This window comes from Siphateles boraxobius, unplaced genomic scaffold, assembly GCF_051911475.1.
Source record: "Siphateles boraxobius isolate OS27281-9 unplaced genomic scaffold, OSU_SipBor_1 3, whole genome shotgun sequence".
Lineage (NCBI taxonomy): Eukaryota > Metazoa > Chordata > Actinopteri > Cypriniformes > Leuciscidae > Siphateles > Siphateles boraxobius.
In genome coordinates, this window is record NW_027508919.1 from 1,531,920 (window position 1) to 1,546,148 (window position 14,229).

At 39.1% G+C, this 14,229-nt stretch overlaps 1 protein-coding gene and 2 pseudogenes across 3 annotated transcripts; all 3 read right to left on the bottom strand.

Annotated features, from left to right (window-relative positions):
• Positions 1–218: 218 nt before the first annotated feature.
• Positions 219–2,700, bottom strand: LOC143756641 (protocadherin gamma-A5 pseudogene; annotated as a pseudogene). The gene has a single exon (XR_013210305.1). The product of XR_013210305.1 is annotated as a protocadherin gamma-A5 pseudogene (transcript).
• Positions 2,701–2,844: 144 nt separating this feature from the next.
• On the bottom strand, positions 2,845–9,840 carry LOC143756642 (uncharacterized). Its single transcript, XM_077247207.1, has 3 exons — positions 7,501–9,840; positions 3,422–5,788; positions 2,845–2,877 (listed from the first exon to the last, which is right to left on the bottom strand). Exons 1-3 carry the CDS (start codon positions 9,838–9,840, stop codon positions 2,845–2,847), a joined length of 4,740 nt encoding a protein of 1,579 aa, XP_077103322.1.
• A 1,161-nt stretch (positions 9,841–11,001) lies between these two features.
• LOC143756643 (protocadherin alpha-8 pseudogene) lies at positions 11,002–13,508 on the bottom strand (annotated as a pseudogene). The gene has a single exon (XR_013210306.1). The product of XR_013210306.1 is annotated as a protocadherin alpha-8 pseudogene (transcript).
• Positions 13,509–14,229: the final 721 nt, after the last annotated feature.

Genomic DNA, 14,229 nt, shown 5'->3' on the forward strand with positions numbered 1-14,229 from the left:
ACATTTTAGTGTCACAAAAAACTCCTTTGACAGATTCTCAATGAACTGCATCTAATTTCAGCACCAATGCAGCCGACAGCTCCCTGCGAGCTGTTACTTACAATACGATCAGACAAAGATGTCAAAAAGTACTGAAAAGGTCTTTTCGCTATGAAATCACAGCTCTTTAAACGCATAGCATTTTGCAGAAATTAGTTATAACGAATAATATTTTTTTTTTAAATGTCAAAGCAATACGGTGACGTAATTAAAATTAACTGAAATATTCTTACCTCTCCAGAATCTCTCCTCCTGCGATCTGGTATCACTAGAGTATTCCTATTACTGCCTGGCGCTATTGTAGAGCCGATACTCATTCTGGGTCCAACTAACATGTACCGTTTGTCTCCAGATCTGTACTGGATGCTGTGACACAGAGTCCCGTCGTAATTTGCGTCCCGTAAATACTTGGACGAATAGTCTGTAGATTTAGAGCACTGCATTACAATCAACACGATGATGCTGATGACAAAAAGCACTGAAACCGAGCCCAAAGTGATGATCAGATAAAATGTCACGTCGTTTTCCTCCTCGTCTTTTACTGTGTTTTTAACATCAGAAGCTGCAAAAGCCTCTTTGGGCTCCACAACTTTGACAATCACAGTCGCTGTTGCTGAGAGTGAAACGTTCCCATTGTCTTTGACCAGTATGAGCAGTTTATGCTGGGCCTCGTCTGTTTCTGTGAACGAGCGAAGGGTTCTTATCTGTCCTGTATAGCGGTCCAAACTAAAGAGACTGTGGTCACTAACTTCCTGCAGTGAAAACAATAACCAGCCGTTGTATCCTATATCTGCGTCATAGGCTCTGACTTTAGTCACCAAATGACCAGCGTTCACATTCCGGGGAATCTCTTCCACACCCTCAGCAGAACCGTTAGCGCTGACTGGATATAAGATCACTGGAACGTTGTCGTTCTGATCCAGAATAAACACGTTCACTGTGACGTTGATGCTCAGAGACGGACTTCCAGAGTCTGTAGCGAGCACATGGAACTGGAACGTTTTTATAATTTCAAAGTCAAAGCTCTTTAGCGCGTGAATAACACCAGTCTCAGAATTAATATTCATGACAGATGCCATGTCGTTCTGTGTCCCTCCACCTCTTATGATATGATAAGTTATGGCAGCATTTTCATTAATATCTTTGTCTGAGGCACTGACAGAATATATAGACGCGCCTGGAGGATTGTTTTCCGTTAAGTAAAGCTCAAGAGGACTCGAAGAAAATTCTGGGATGTTATCATTTACATCTGACACCTGTACAAACATAGTTTTAAAAGCCGACAGAGTAGGGTTACCTAAATCTGTTGCTGTTATTTTGATATCATATTCGGGAACTAACTCTCGATCTAAGCGTTCTTTCGTCACAAGGGAATACATGTTATCCTGAACAGACGGTTTTAACTCAAATGGCACATTGTCAGACAGGCGACACACAACTTTTCCATTAATCCCAGAATCTTTATCACTTACACTTATAAGAGAAATAACTGTTCCAATTTTTGCGTCCTCCGAAATTACATTTGAAAGAGATGTTACTTGTATTTCTGGTTTATTGTCATTTACATCTTCAACTTTAATGATAAGCTGACAATCACTGTTCAAAGGAGGAATCCCTTTGTCTGATGCCCTTATTATCAAACTGTAGATTTCATTTTCTTCAAAGTCAATCAGGCCTTTAACACGTATTTCACCAGTGGCCTGGTCTAATTGAAATATCTCACGTATTTTTGGCTTCATGTTTCTACCGTATGCATATTCTACTTCACCATTCGGACCACTATCTGCATCACTTGCATTTATAATTGTCACTACAGTATCAATAATTGCATTTTCCAGCAATGTTATTGTTAATGTATCACTACTGCATATGGGGCGGTTATCATTTACATCCAAAACAAAGACCGTGATATTAAGAATGCCTGATTTTGGTGGACTTCCGCCATCTACTGCAGTCAGCAGTAACCTGTGTATTTGAGTGGTTTCTCTGTCTAATGGTTTCTGTAAAACTAAGAAAGGGTTTTTATCTCCGTATACACTATCTTTGATTTCCAAATCAAAATGCCCATTTTTACTCAGCTGGTAATATCGAACTGAATTAACTCCCACATCCAGATCTCGAGCAGTTTGAAGTTCAAATCGTGTTCCAGTTACAGTGTTTTCCGCAACCTCTAGATAGAAGTCTTTATCGTGGAAAGACGGAGCGTGATCATTCACATCTGTTATTTCAACTTCCACATAATGGACCTCGAGAGGCTTTTCGACAACCATTTTCAAATTAATCAAGCAAGCACTATTTCCATCACACACCTCCTCTCTGTCAATGTGCTTATCCACATACAAGATGCCATTGTTCTGATTTACCTGGAAAAGAGCGTCATTCGATCCAGACACAATACGGAACCGTCTTTCTACTAATGTACTGACATCAAGACCCAAATCCTTAGCACAATTTCCGACGACTGATCCTTCTTTCACCTCTTCTGGAACAGAGTATCTTATCTGCGCTGAACCTTGCTGACCGAGGCTCACAAGCAAAGAGAAGCACAGAGAAATCCACCAGTACTCCCATCCGCGCCTTTGTCCCCCGGCTTCCATGGCGAGTGTTTACTCCACCGTTATTCCAATATTCAATATATGCTGGGTGATTAGAAGTCACAATATAGTATTAGATAGATCGTGCAAAACAAAATAAATCCATTGTGAATACGGTTAGCAGCCCGTTATGCTGTTCATCAGCTCGCAAATGTGACGAACAATACAGTCCGTTTCACGTCATCATCAAGGGCAGGTCTTAATATGCTCCTCAAATACTAGAGCAACAGTGACATCGAGCGGTCTACAGAGAGACAAGTCCTCAAAAACAGTTAGTTAAGCACATCAGTTGTGTACAAAACAGCTTAAAATAATTACATTCAGTGGTACACTAAACCTATCTGCATCATTTTATAAATCGCATAAATAACACCCAAAAGCAACTTGTGTAGACAAGTGTGTGTGAGCACAATAAAGCCACTTTTAATGTATTAAACATTGGCCATTCCAAGGGAACCGCAAATAATTCCAGCACCAACGCAGCGGACAGCTCCCTCTACTTTGTCACTACTTCGAATAACATCAAATGTTTAGACATTATGCACATACTTTTTTTGCGAAACAATCAAACCAACTTCTTAACTTGCCATTAACTCATCAGTAATATATGATAACATATTTTGTAGCTTGTAGGTGAAAATGTATATGAGTTTATAATTGTATACAACAACGCAAAAAAATAAAAAAAATAATCAAAAGAAATTTAAATTAATCGCCCGCCTTGATAAAAAAAAAAAAATATCAAAGCAATACGGTGACCGTAATTATAATGAACTTGTGATTCTTACCTCTCCAGAATCTCTCCTCCTGCGATCTGGTATCACTAGAGTATTCCTATTACTGCCTGGAGCTATTGTAGAGCCGATACTCATTCTGGGTCCAACTAACATGTACCGTTTGTCTCCAGATCTGTACTGGATGCTGTGACACAGAGTCCCGTCGTAATTTGTGTCTTGTAAATACTTGGACGAATAGTCTGTAGATTTAGAGCACTGCATTACAATCAACACGATGATGCTGATGACAAAAAGCACTGAAACCGAGCCCAAAGTGATGATCAGATAAAATGTCACATCGTTTTCCTCCTCGTCTTTTACTGTGTTTTTAACATCAGAAGCTGCAAAAGCCTCTTTGGGCTCCACAACTTTGACAATCACAGTCGCTGTTGCTGAGAGTGAAACGTTCCCATTGTCTTTGACCAGTATGAGCAGTTTATGCTGGGCCTCGTCTGTTTCTGTGAATGAGCGAAGGGTTCTTATCTGTCCTGTATAGCGGTCCAAACTAAAGAGACTGTGGTCACTAACTTCCAGCGGTGAAAACAATAACCAGCCGTTGTATCCTATATCTGCGTCATAGGCTCTGACTTTAGTCACCAAATGACCAGCGTTCACATTCCGGGGAATCTCTTCCACACCCTCAGCAGAACCGTTAGCGCTGACTGGATATAAGATCACTGGAACGTTGTCGTTCTGATCCAGAATAAATACGTTCACTGTCATGTTACTACTAAGGGGAGGAGTCCCTGAATCCTTTGCAACAACTTGGAAACTAAACTTTTTAATTACTTCGAAGTCAAAACGGTTTAAGGCGTAAATTACCCCCGTTTCAGAGTTAATGTTCAAAAATGAGGCAATATCATTTTGTGCAGCATCCCCTCTAATAATATAGTAAGTAATCATTGCGTTGTCATTTAAATCTTTATCGGATGCGCTCACAGACAGTATGGAGGCGCCAGCTGCGTTATTTTCTACTAAATATAATTCAAGCGGATTTTGAGAAAATTCAGGACTGTTATCATTAACATCTGATACCTGCACGCTCACAGATTTAAAGGAAGATAAAGGCGGCTGTCCTAAATCAGTAGCTGTTATTGTTATGTCATAATGGGACACGAATTCTCGATCCAGTTTTCCCTTCGTTACAAGGGAATACATATTCTCTTGAAATGATGGTTTCAGCTCAAAAGGAACACTATCAGAAATACTTGGTACAATCTTCCCATTTATACCAGAGTCTTTGTCACTGATGCTAATCAATGAAATTACAGTACCAGGTTTAGAGTCCTCAGAAACAACACTGGAAAGAGAGGTTAAGTCTATTTCAGGAGCGTTATCATTTATGTCTATTATCTTAATAGTAACGACAGATTCAACGATCAATGGAGGCTGGCCTTTATCTGATGCCTGTACGTCTAATTTGTACACCTCTGTTTCCTCAAAGTCCAGTTCACCTTTAATCTGAATCTCTCCTGTTGCACGATCTAGTTTAAATAGATCGTATACTTTGCGCTTTAAGTTCCTTCCAAATGCGTATTCTACAACACCATTTGAACCCTCATCCAAGTCAGTTGCGTTAAGTTGTATCAATACTGTTCCAATTGCAGCATTTTCTTTTACTGTTACAGAATACGAGTCTTGACTGAACACAGGACGGTTATCATTAACATCAAGAACAGTAACAATTATGTTAAGATTTCCTGACCGTGGTGGATTACCACCATCGATTGCAGTTAGAATTAATCTATGCTCCGCTGCGTTTTCCCGGTCAAGTGCTTTCTTTAAAACTAAAAGCGGTATTTTTTCCTCATCTCTATCCTTTGTCTCAACTTCGAAATGCTCATTCTGACTCAATTTATATGACCGGACATTATTTACTGTTGTATCAGCATCTCGTGCTGCCTGTATTTGGAAACGTGTCCCTGTGGGTGTGTGTTCCGCAATCTCAAAATGCTGCTCTTCTTCTGTAAATGTGGGCGAGTTATCATTAACATCGGTTATCTGTACTCCAACGTAATGTATTTCCAAGGGATCTTCGACTACCATTTTTAAATTAATCAAGCAGGCGCCATTTGCATCACACAGCTCCTCTCTGTCAATGTTCTTATGGACATATAAGACGCCATTATTTTGATTTACCTGAAAAAGAGCATCCTTTAAGCCAGACACGATACGCAATTTCCTTTTAGCTAAATTGCTGACATCAAGACCAAGATCCTTAGCAATATGTCCAACAACGGATCCTTCTTTCAATTCCTCTGGGATAGAATATCTTATCTGCGCTGAAACCTGCTGTCCAAAACCCAGAAACAAGGAGAAAAACAAAGCAATCCTCCAATACTCCCATCTGCGCCTTTGTTCTCTGGCTTCCATGGCGAACGATTACAGAGACACCGCCAGAAATATATCCTTGGCGATTTCGAACAACAGTAGGCCTAAATCATATAATTTGTAATGAAAAATATTTAAACGAAAACCTTAATAAACACGGAGGACAGATCGCACGCCTAAACGCCTTTTCAGATCGCACCATCCCCATGGAAAAGGACTATACAGCGTGTGTGTCATCATCATGGGCCGGACTTAAAACAGGCAAACAAAAATTAGAGCAACACTGACACCGAGTGGAGCATTAGACCTTTCAAGGCAGCTGATTATCATTTTGTAGAATATAGTAACACTTTATTTCGATAGTCCACTTTAAACATTCTACTAACTATAAGTAATTTTGCAGCTACATGTCAACTAACTATCATTAGAGTATTAGTAGACTGTCTGCTTAATATTTGCTAACACTTTATTTTGTTGGTCCTCCAACAGACACTGTACTGACTATAAATAACTTGGCCACTAAAAGTCAACTTATTCTCTTAACCCGAACCCTAATACCTAACCCTAACCTAACAGTCTAATGACAGTCAACTACTGTCTAATAATACTGTAATGAGACTTAGTTGACATGTAGCTGCAAAGTTACTTATAGTTAGTAGAATGTCTAAAGTGGACTATCGAAATAAAGTTTAACCAATAAATATGGATATATGGGAATCAATTATTTTAATGGGAATAAATGTCTTAGTATGCTTCACGTTGCTTCAAATAAAGCGATAAACAGTTCATCTCCAAAATAAAATAAAATAAATAATAAATATTGTTCAACACATTGAGTTTCGTGCAGTGTGATGAAAACACCTTAAAGAGCATTTTTGTGAAAACGTCTGCAAACCGCAATAAATTATTCACATTTATTTAAGCCCCAATTCAAATCTTCAAAAATACTTTACAAAACTCCTTAACTCCAGAATCTTTCCTCCTCCTCCGTGACACCAAGTGGTTAAAAATACTTGAAAAAAATTTGTTCAAATGCACCACCCACAGTTATAAATATACTTATTTTATGTTTAAATGTACATTTCAGTTATGTAAAGTTTACATCTGTTCAGTAGTTTGAACGACTTATAGTGATGCTTTTTAAAATGTCCTCATTACATGCAAAAGTCGTTTAAGCATTTTTATGTCACAGAAATTACATATTTGACGATGAAGCCATGGCCTAATGGTAACAGAGTTGAACTGGTGACCCAAAGGTTGCTGGTTCGATTCCAGTACCGGCAGGAATATGACTGAGGTGTCGTTGAGCAAGGCACCAAACCCCCAATCGCTCCCCGGGCGCCCCTCAAGGCTGCCCGCTGCTCCAGGTGTGTGTATCCACGTTTGCAGTGTGTGTGTGTTCACTACTCACTACTCTGCTCCTAATGTGTGTGCACTTACTTGGATGGGTTAAATGCAGAGGTCAAATTCCAAGTATGGGCTACCATACTTGGCCATCACGTGTCACTTTTTTCACACTTTACTCACTTTCTAAAGGAATTGCATCTACTTTCAGCACCAAAGCAGCGAACAGCTCCCTGCAAACTGCGGTTATTTACAACACGGTCAGAAAATCAAAGCTATCAAACAAGGTATGTTAACTAACGAGATTTTGTGCTGTGACATCATAACTGTATAAAAGCATACAATTTTCAATTATAACGTATACAAATTTAAAATTAGCACAGTGATTGTAATTATAATGAACTGGTTATTCTTACCTCTCCAGAATCTCTCCTCCTGCGATCTGGTATCACTAGAGTATTCCTATTACTGCCTGGTGCTATTGTAGAGCCGATACTCATTCTGGGTCCAACTAACATGTACCGTTTGTCTCCAGATCTGTACTGGATGCTGTGACACAAAGTCCCGTCGTAATTTGCGTCCTGTAAATACTTGGACGAATAGTCTGTAGATTTAGAGCACTGCATTACAATCAACACGATGATGCTGATGAGAAAAAGCACTGAAACCGAGCCCAACGTGATGATCAGATAAAATGTCACGTCGTTTTCCTCCTCGTCCTTTACTGTGTTTTTAATATCAGAAGCTGCAAAAGCCTCTTTGGGCTCCACAACTTTGACAATCACAGTCGCTGTTGCTGAGAGTGAAACGTTCCCATTGTCTTTGACCAGTATGAGCAGTTTATGCTGGGCCTCGTCTGTTTCTGTGAATGAGCGAAGGGTTCTTATCTGTCCTGTATAGCGGTCCAAACTAAAGAGACTGTGGTCACTAACTTCCTGCAGTGAAAACAATAACCAGCCGTTGTATCCTATATCTGCGTCATAGGCTCTGACTTTAGTCACCAAATGACCAGCGTTCACATTCCGGGGAATCTCTTCCACACCCTCAGCAGAACCGTTAGCGCTGACTGGATATAAGATCACTGGAACGTTGTCGTTCTGATCCAGAATAAACACGTTCACTGTCACGTTACTGCTCAGAGACGGACTTCCAGAGTCTTTAGCGAGCACATGGAACTGGAACGTTTTAAGAGTTTCAAAATCAAAACTTTTTAGTGCATAAATAATACCCGTTTCTGAATTAATATTTAGAAAAGGTGTCAAATCACCTTGATTTAGGTTATATGTTATTGCAGCATTTTCGTTTAAGTCTTTATCAAAAGCAGTGACAGAGAATATAGAAGCACCAGGGGCATTGTTTTCAGATAAATAAATCTCAAATTTGTTTTGGGTAAACTGTGGGGAGTTATCATTTACATCAGAGACCTGTATATTTAATATTTTAAAAGAAGACAAAGGTGGCTGTCCTAAGTCAGTGGCTGTTACAGTGATTTCATAGCTAGAAGTAACTTCTCTATCTAAACGCCCCTTTGTTACTAATGAATACATATTCTCTTTAAATGATGATTTCAGCTCAAATGGCATATTTTCGGGTAATGTACAAATGACTCTGCCATTGACACCGGAGTCCTTGTCTGAAACACTGATTAAGGCTATGGCCGTTCCAGGATTTGCATTTTCAGATATAACACTAGAAAGTAATGTTATCTCAATTGCAGGAGAGTTATCATTAACATCTGTGACTTTAATGTTGAGTTCTGCTTCAGTTATAAGTGGAGGCAGGCCTTTATCTGATGCCTGCACGTCTAATTTAAAGACATCAGTTTCCTCGAAGTCTATGTTCCCTTTAATTTGTAATTCGCCCGTGTTCTTGTCAAGCTTAAACAGGTCGTGGATTTTTCCATCCAAATTTTCGCGTAACGAGTACTCGATTTCCCCATTTATTCCATCATCTAAATCAGTTGCGTTTATTTTAATTACGACAGTGCCAAGAGGTGTATTTTCCAGGATTGTTGCAGAATAGGAGTCGCGGCTAAAGACTGGTCGATTGTCATTTATATCTAGAACAATAACAGAGATGTTCAGAGTCCCTGATTTCGGTGGATTTCCACCATCTTTGGCTGTTAATGTGAGTCTATGCTTGCCTTGTCTTTCTCTGTCCAGCGCTTTCTTTAAAACTAAAAATGGTATTTTTGTTGCATGCCTTTCTCGAATGTCAATATCAAACAGCTCATTCTGACTTAATGTATAATATCGAACCGTATTCATTCCCAGATCAGGATCTCTGGCAGTTTGGACTTGAAAACGGGTTCCCAAAAGCGTATGCTCTGCTATTTCAAATTGCTGCTCGGATCTCGGGAAAATGGGTGGATTATCGTTTACATCAGTTATTTCAACTTCTATGTAATGCACCTCTAACGGGTCTTCAACAACGCATTTCAAACTTATCGAACAAACAGTGTTTCCATCACACAGCTTCTCTCTGTCGATTCTCTTATTGACATACAGTTCCCCATTGTTCTGATTTACCTGGAAAAGCGCATCATCAGGTCCAGAAACAATACGAAACCGTCGGTGCGCCAAATTACTGACATCAAGGTTTAAATCCTTGGCAATATTCCCCACAACAGATCCTTCTTTCACTTCCTCCGGGACATTGTATTTTATCTGTGCACAAACCAGATTCCCGAAGCACGACAGCAAAGAAAGTGTAATCCACCAGCTCGGCCGTCTGCTCCATTGTCCTCTGACATCCATCGCAAATAAAGATATAATTGAATAATTTCGGATTACAAATGCTCTTCTCACGAAACACTATTTGTTCCTATTCTAGTCTCTGATATCGTGTGCATTATCAAAAACGGCATACGATGAAATTATTAGTTACCACTGATTTGAACGCAGTTATGCTGACCCTTCTCTCTGCACAAAACACGGTTATGTTTCTCATTAGATGACGCCTGCTGGGGAAGGGCTTGCTTCAAGACAGTAACCTAGAGTAACACTGACACCATGTGGAGTGGATTTGTTTTTGAAAAAAAAAACAATCTACATCACGAAACTGCAAAGGACATGGATCGTTTAAGAAAACTCTTTATTTTATCAGTGGTCACGCATGGCCGTCAAAACAGAAATTATGTTTACACTTTATTTCGATTGTCCACTTTAGACATTCTACTAACTATAAGTAACTTTTCAACTACATGTCAACTAACTGTCATTAGAGTATTAGAAGGCTGTAGTAGACAGTCAGTGGACTGTTAGGTTATGGTTAGGGGTTCGGGTTCGGGTTAGGAGAATAAGTTGACTTGTAGTTGCCAAGTTACTTATAGTCAGTAGAATATCTGTTGGGGGGACCAACACAATAAAGAGTTAGCAGATATTAAGCAGACAGTCTACTAATACTCTAACGTTAGTTAGTTGACATGTAGCTCCAAAGTTACTTATAGTTAGTAGAATGTCTAAAGTGGACTATCGAAATAATTGTATCCCTCCTCACAGCCACAGATACAATGAAAAATAAAATTAGTGTAGAAAGAATACTCACTCAGAAATGTGTAAAAAAAAATCAAGCGTAATTTTAATATTGCTTGCCGTTTCTCCATTGATTGTGAAATTGACTAAGTAGAAAGACTGAAATTATAAAACGTACTCCAATAATCTGTTTTATTTAGTATTTCGAAAAATCTTTATATACAGTGCACTCAACCTTTTTATATTCTTAGACTATATGTGACACCCTGGCTACAACGGATGTTAATAACATTTGATGTTTTATTACAAGAGAAAATAGTTCTGTGGTCATATTTGACTCTCAAATCCACCTTGACGTAAACACACACAACAAATACCCCAAATGTTTTACAGCCATTTCAAAACATGAAAAGACAAAAAAAGTTTCATATACAACTGATAAATCTAAATCAAACAGTGCAAAATGAATAAATCCGCCAGCCTTACCTCTCCAGAATCTCTCCTCCTGCGATCTGGTATCACTAGAGTATTCCTATTACTGCCTGGCGCTATTGTAGAGCCGATACTCATTCTGGGTCCAACTAACATGTACCGTTTGTCTCCAGATCTGTACTGGATGCTGTGACACAGAGTCCCGTCGTAATTTGCGTCCTGTAAATACTTGGACGAATAGTCTGTAGATTTAGAGCACTGCATTACAATCAACACGATGATGCTGATGACAAAAAGCACTGAAACCGAGCCCAAAGTGATGATCAGATAAAATGTCACGTCGTTTTCCTCCTCGTCCTTTACTGTGTTTTTAACATCAGAAGCTGCAAAAGCCTCTTTGGGCTCCACAACTTTGACAATCACAGTCGCTGTTGCTGAGAGTGAAACGTTCCCATTGTCTTTGACCAGTATGAGCAGTTTATGCTGGGCCTCGTCTGTTTCTGTGAATGAGCGAAGGGTTCTTATCTGTCCTGTATAGCGGTCCAAACTAAAGAGACTGTGGTCACTAACTTCCTGCAGTGAAAACAATAACCAGCCGTTGTATCCTATATCTGCGTCATAGGCTCTGACTTTAGTCACCAAATGACCAGCGTTCACATTCCGGGGAATCTCTTCCACACCCTCAGCAGAACCGTTAGCGCTGACTGGATATAAGATCACGGGAACGTTGTCGTTCTGATCCAAAATAAACACATTCACTGTCACGTTACTGCTCAGAGACGGACTTCCAGAGTCTTTAGCGAGCACATGAAACTGGAACTTTTTGGTAGTTTCAAAATCAAAACTTTTAAGTGCATAAATTGCGCCTGTTTCAGAATTCGTATTTAAAAACGGTGTCATGTCACTTTGTGTCCCATTTCCTTTAATAATCTGATATGAAATCACAGAGTTTTCATTTAGGTCTTTGTCAAAAGCATTCAGTGTGAGAATGGGAGCGCCTGCATTATTGTTTTCAATCATATATAATTCAATAGGATTTAGGCTAAATTCAGGTGGGTTATCATTAACATCTGACACCTGCACGCTCAGAGTTTTAAAGGATGACAGTGGAGGCTGACCCAAGTCGGTCGCTGTTATTGTAATTTCATAATGTGACACAGTTTCACGATCCAGGACCCCTTTAGTCACTAAGGAGTACATGTTGTCCTGAACTGATGGTTTTACTTCAAATGGAACATTTTCTGAGAGTGAGCACACAACTTTTCCGTTAACACCAGTGTCTCTGTCAGTAACACTAATGAGGGAGATTGCAGTACCAGACTTGGAATCTTCAGGCACGATCTTCGACAATGACGTCACTTCTATGATTGGCTTATTATCATTTATGTCAAGTATTTTTAAAATTACTCTACAGTCAGTGGTCAAAGGTGGTTGCCCATTGTCAGATGCCTGTATATCCAACTTATAAACATTATTCTTTTCGAAGTCTACCTCTCCTACAACACGAATTTCACCTGTTAATCTATCCAAGCTAAAAATATTCTGGTTGTTAGCCCCTCCAAAGGTATAAGACACTTCACCATTTGGACCGTAATCAGAATCACTTGCAAGAATTGTCATTACTAAAGTTCCATTTTGCACGTTTTCATGCAGTGTTGAAGAATAAACATCTTGACTAAATACAGGGCGGTTGTCATTCACATCAAGAACAAGTACTGTAATGTTTAGTGATCCTGATCTTGGCGGATTGCCACCATCTATTGCTGTTAAAATTATATTGTGTTCAGCATTTTGCTCACGGTCAAGGGGCTTTTGTAAAACCAGAAAAGGCAGTTTGTCCTCTGCCCTGTCTCTTATTTCTAAATCAAAATGCTCGTTTTGACTTAATTTATACAAGCGCACAGAATTCACTCCACTATCAGGGTCATTGGCAGCTTGCAGCTGAAAACGCGTTCCTTGAAACGTGTGTTCTGAAATTTCTAATAGCTTTTCTTTTTCTGTGAATGTAGGGGCGTGATCATTTACATCAATTATCTCAACGGCAATGTAATGGATCTCGAGTGGATTTTCCACCACTATTTTAAGGTTAATCAAGCATGCTCCAATACTATCACACAGCTCTTCTCGGTCAATTTTCCTTTGAACATACAAGACACCATTGTTCTGATTTACCACGAAAAGCGCTTCATCTGATCCAGACACGATACGGAACCGTCTGTCCATCAAAGTGCTCGGATCAAGTCCCAAATCCTTGGCGATATTTCCTACAACATATCCCTCTTTGACCTCCTCTGGAATAGAGTATCTTATTTGAGCTGAAAGCTGCTTCCCAAAGCACAGAATAAAACAGATAATCATCCACCAGTGCTCCCCTTTGCACCTTTGTCTTCCAGCATCCATTTCGAACGATAGCGAAATCCAGAAGTAAATGCCACTACCTATATTATAAATAGCCTATAGATTCATATTGACCGAACAAACAAAAGTGAAGCACGAAAAGGCATTACGCAGTTCTGTCTTTGTCTGTATTCAAACAAATATCATCCTCCTTTTGCGGTGAACAACCTGCATAATGCAAACTAGAATATGGGGGGCAGGGCGAATAGACGCTTTCCTTGTACAACGATGACACCATGAGGTTTGTGAAAAACGACACAGATAAGCAAAAACTATATAAGAAGTCGGAAATAACAAATAGAGACGCGTTGTTCTCTTTTATCAAGAACTAAAGCGATCTTGCATGCGACTATACTTGTGTATTTCTGTAGAAATGTTGTATTATAAAAACAAACAACACCAACCATCATAATTAACTAATAATCAATAGGAAATTTACTAATAATCAACAGGATATTCACCTAATTTAAATTAGATCAGTTTAGTTCAATTTATTAAATCAAACAGATTGCATGCCATGCCATCATTTCTTTCTCGCAACTTACCATGGAAAAGCTGTTTTTGCCATTTCTAAAAACCCATGTTTATCAGACAAGTGTCTTAGAGGATTTAACAGCTTTAGACGTATCAAACCAGCAACAATTACATCACACAACCCATCGATCTATTAAAATTATTTGTGGAACATTTTTGAGAAGATATCATTAGCTTTAATATCAAGGAACTAATCACTTCATTTGTATTTATATGTGGTCAGGCTGAGAGAGCAATAATTGCTCATTTGCGTTTTCTTGAAATTTTAAAATGTTAAAAAAAAATATTAGCCCTATATTTTATAAACGA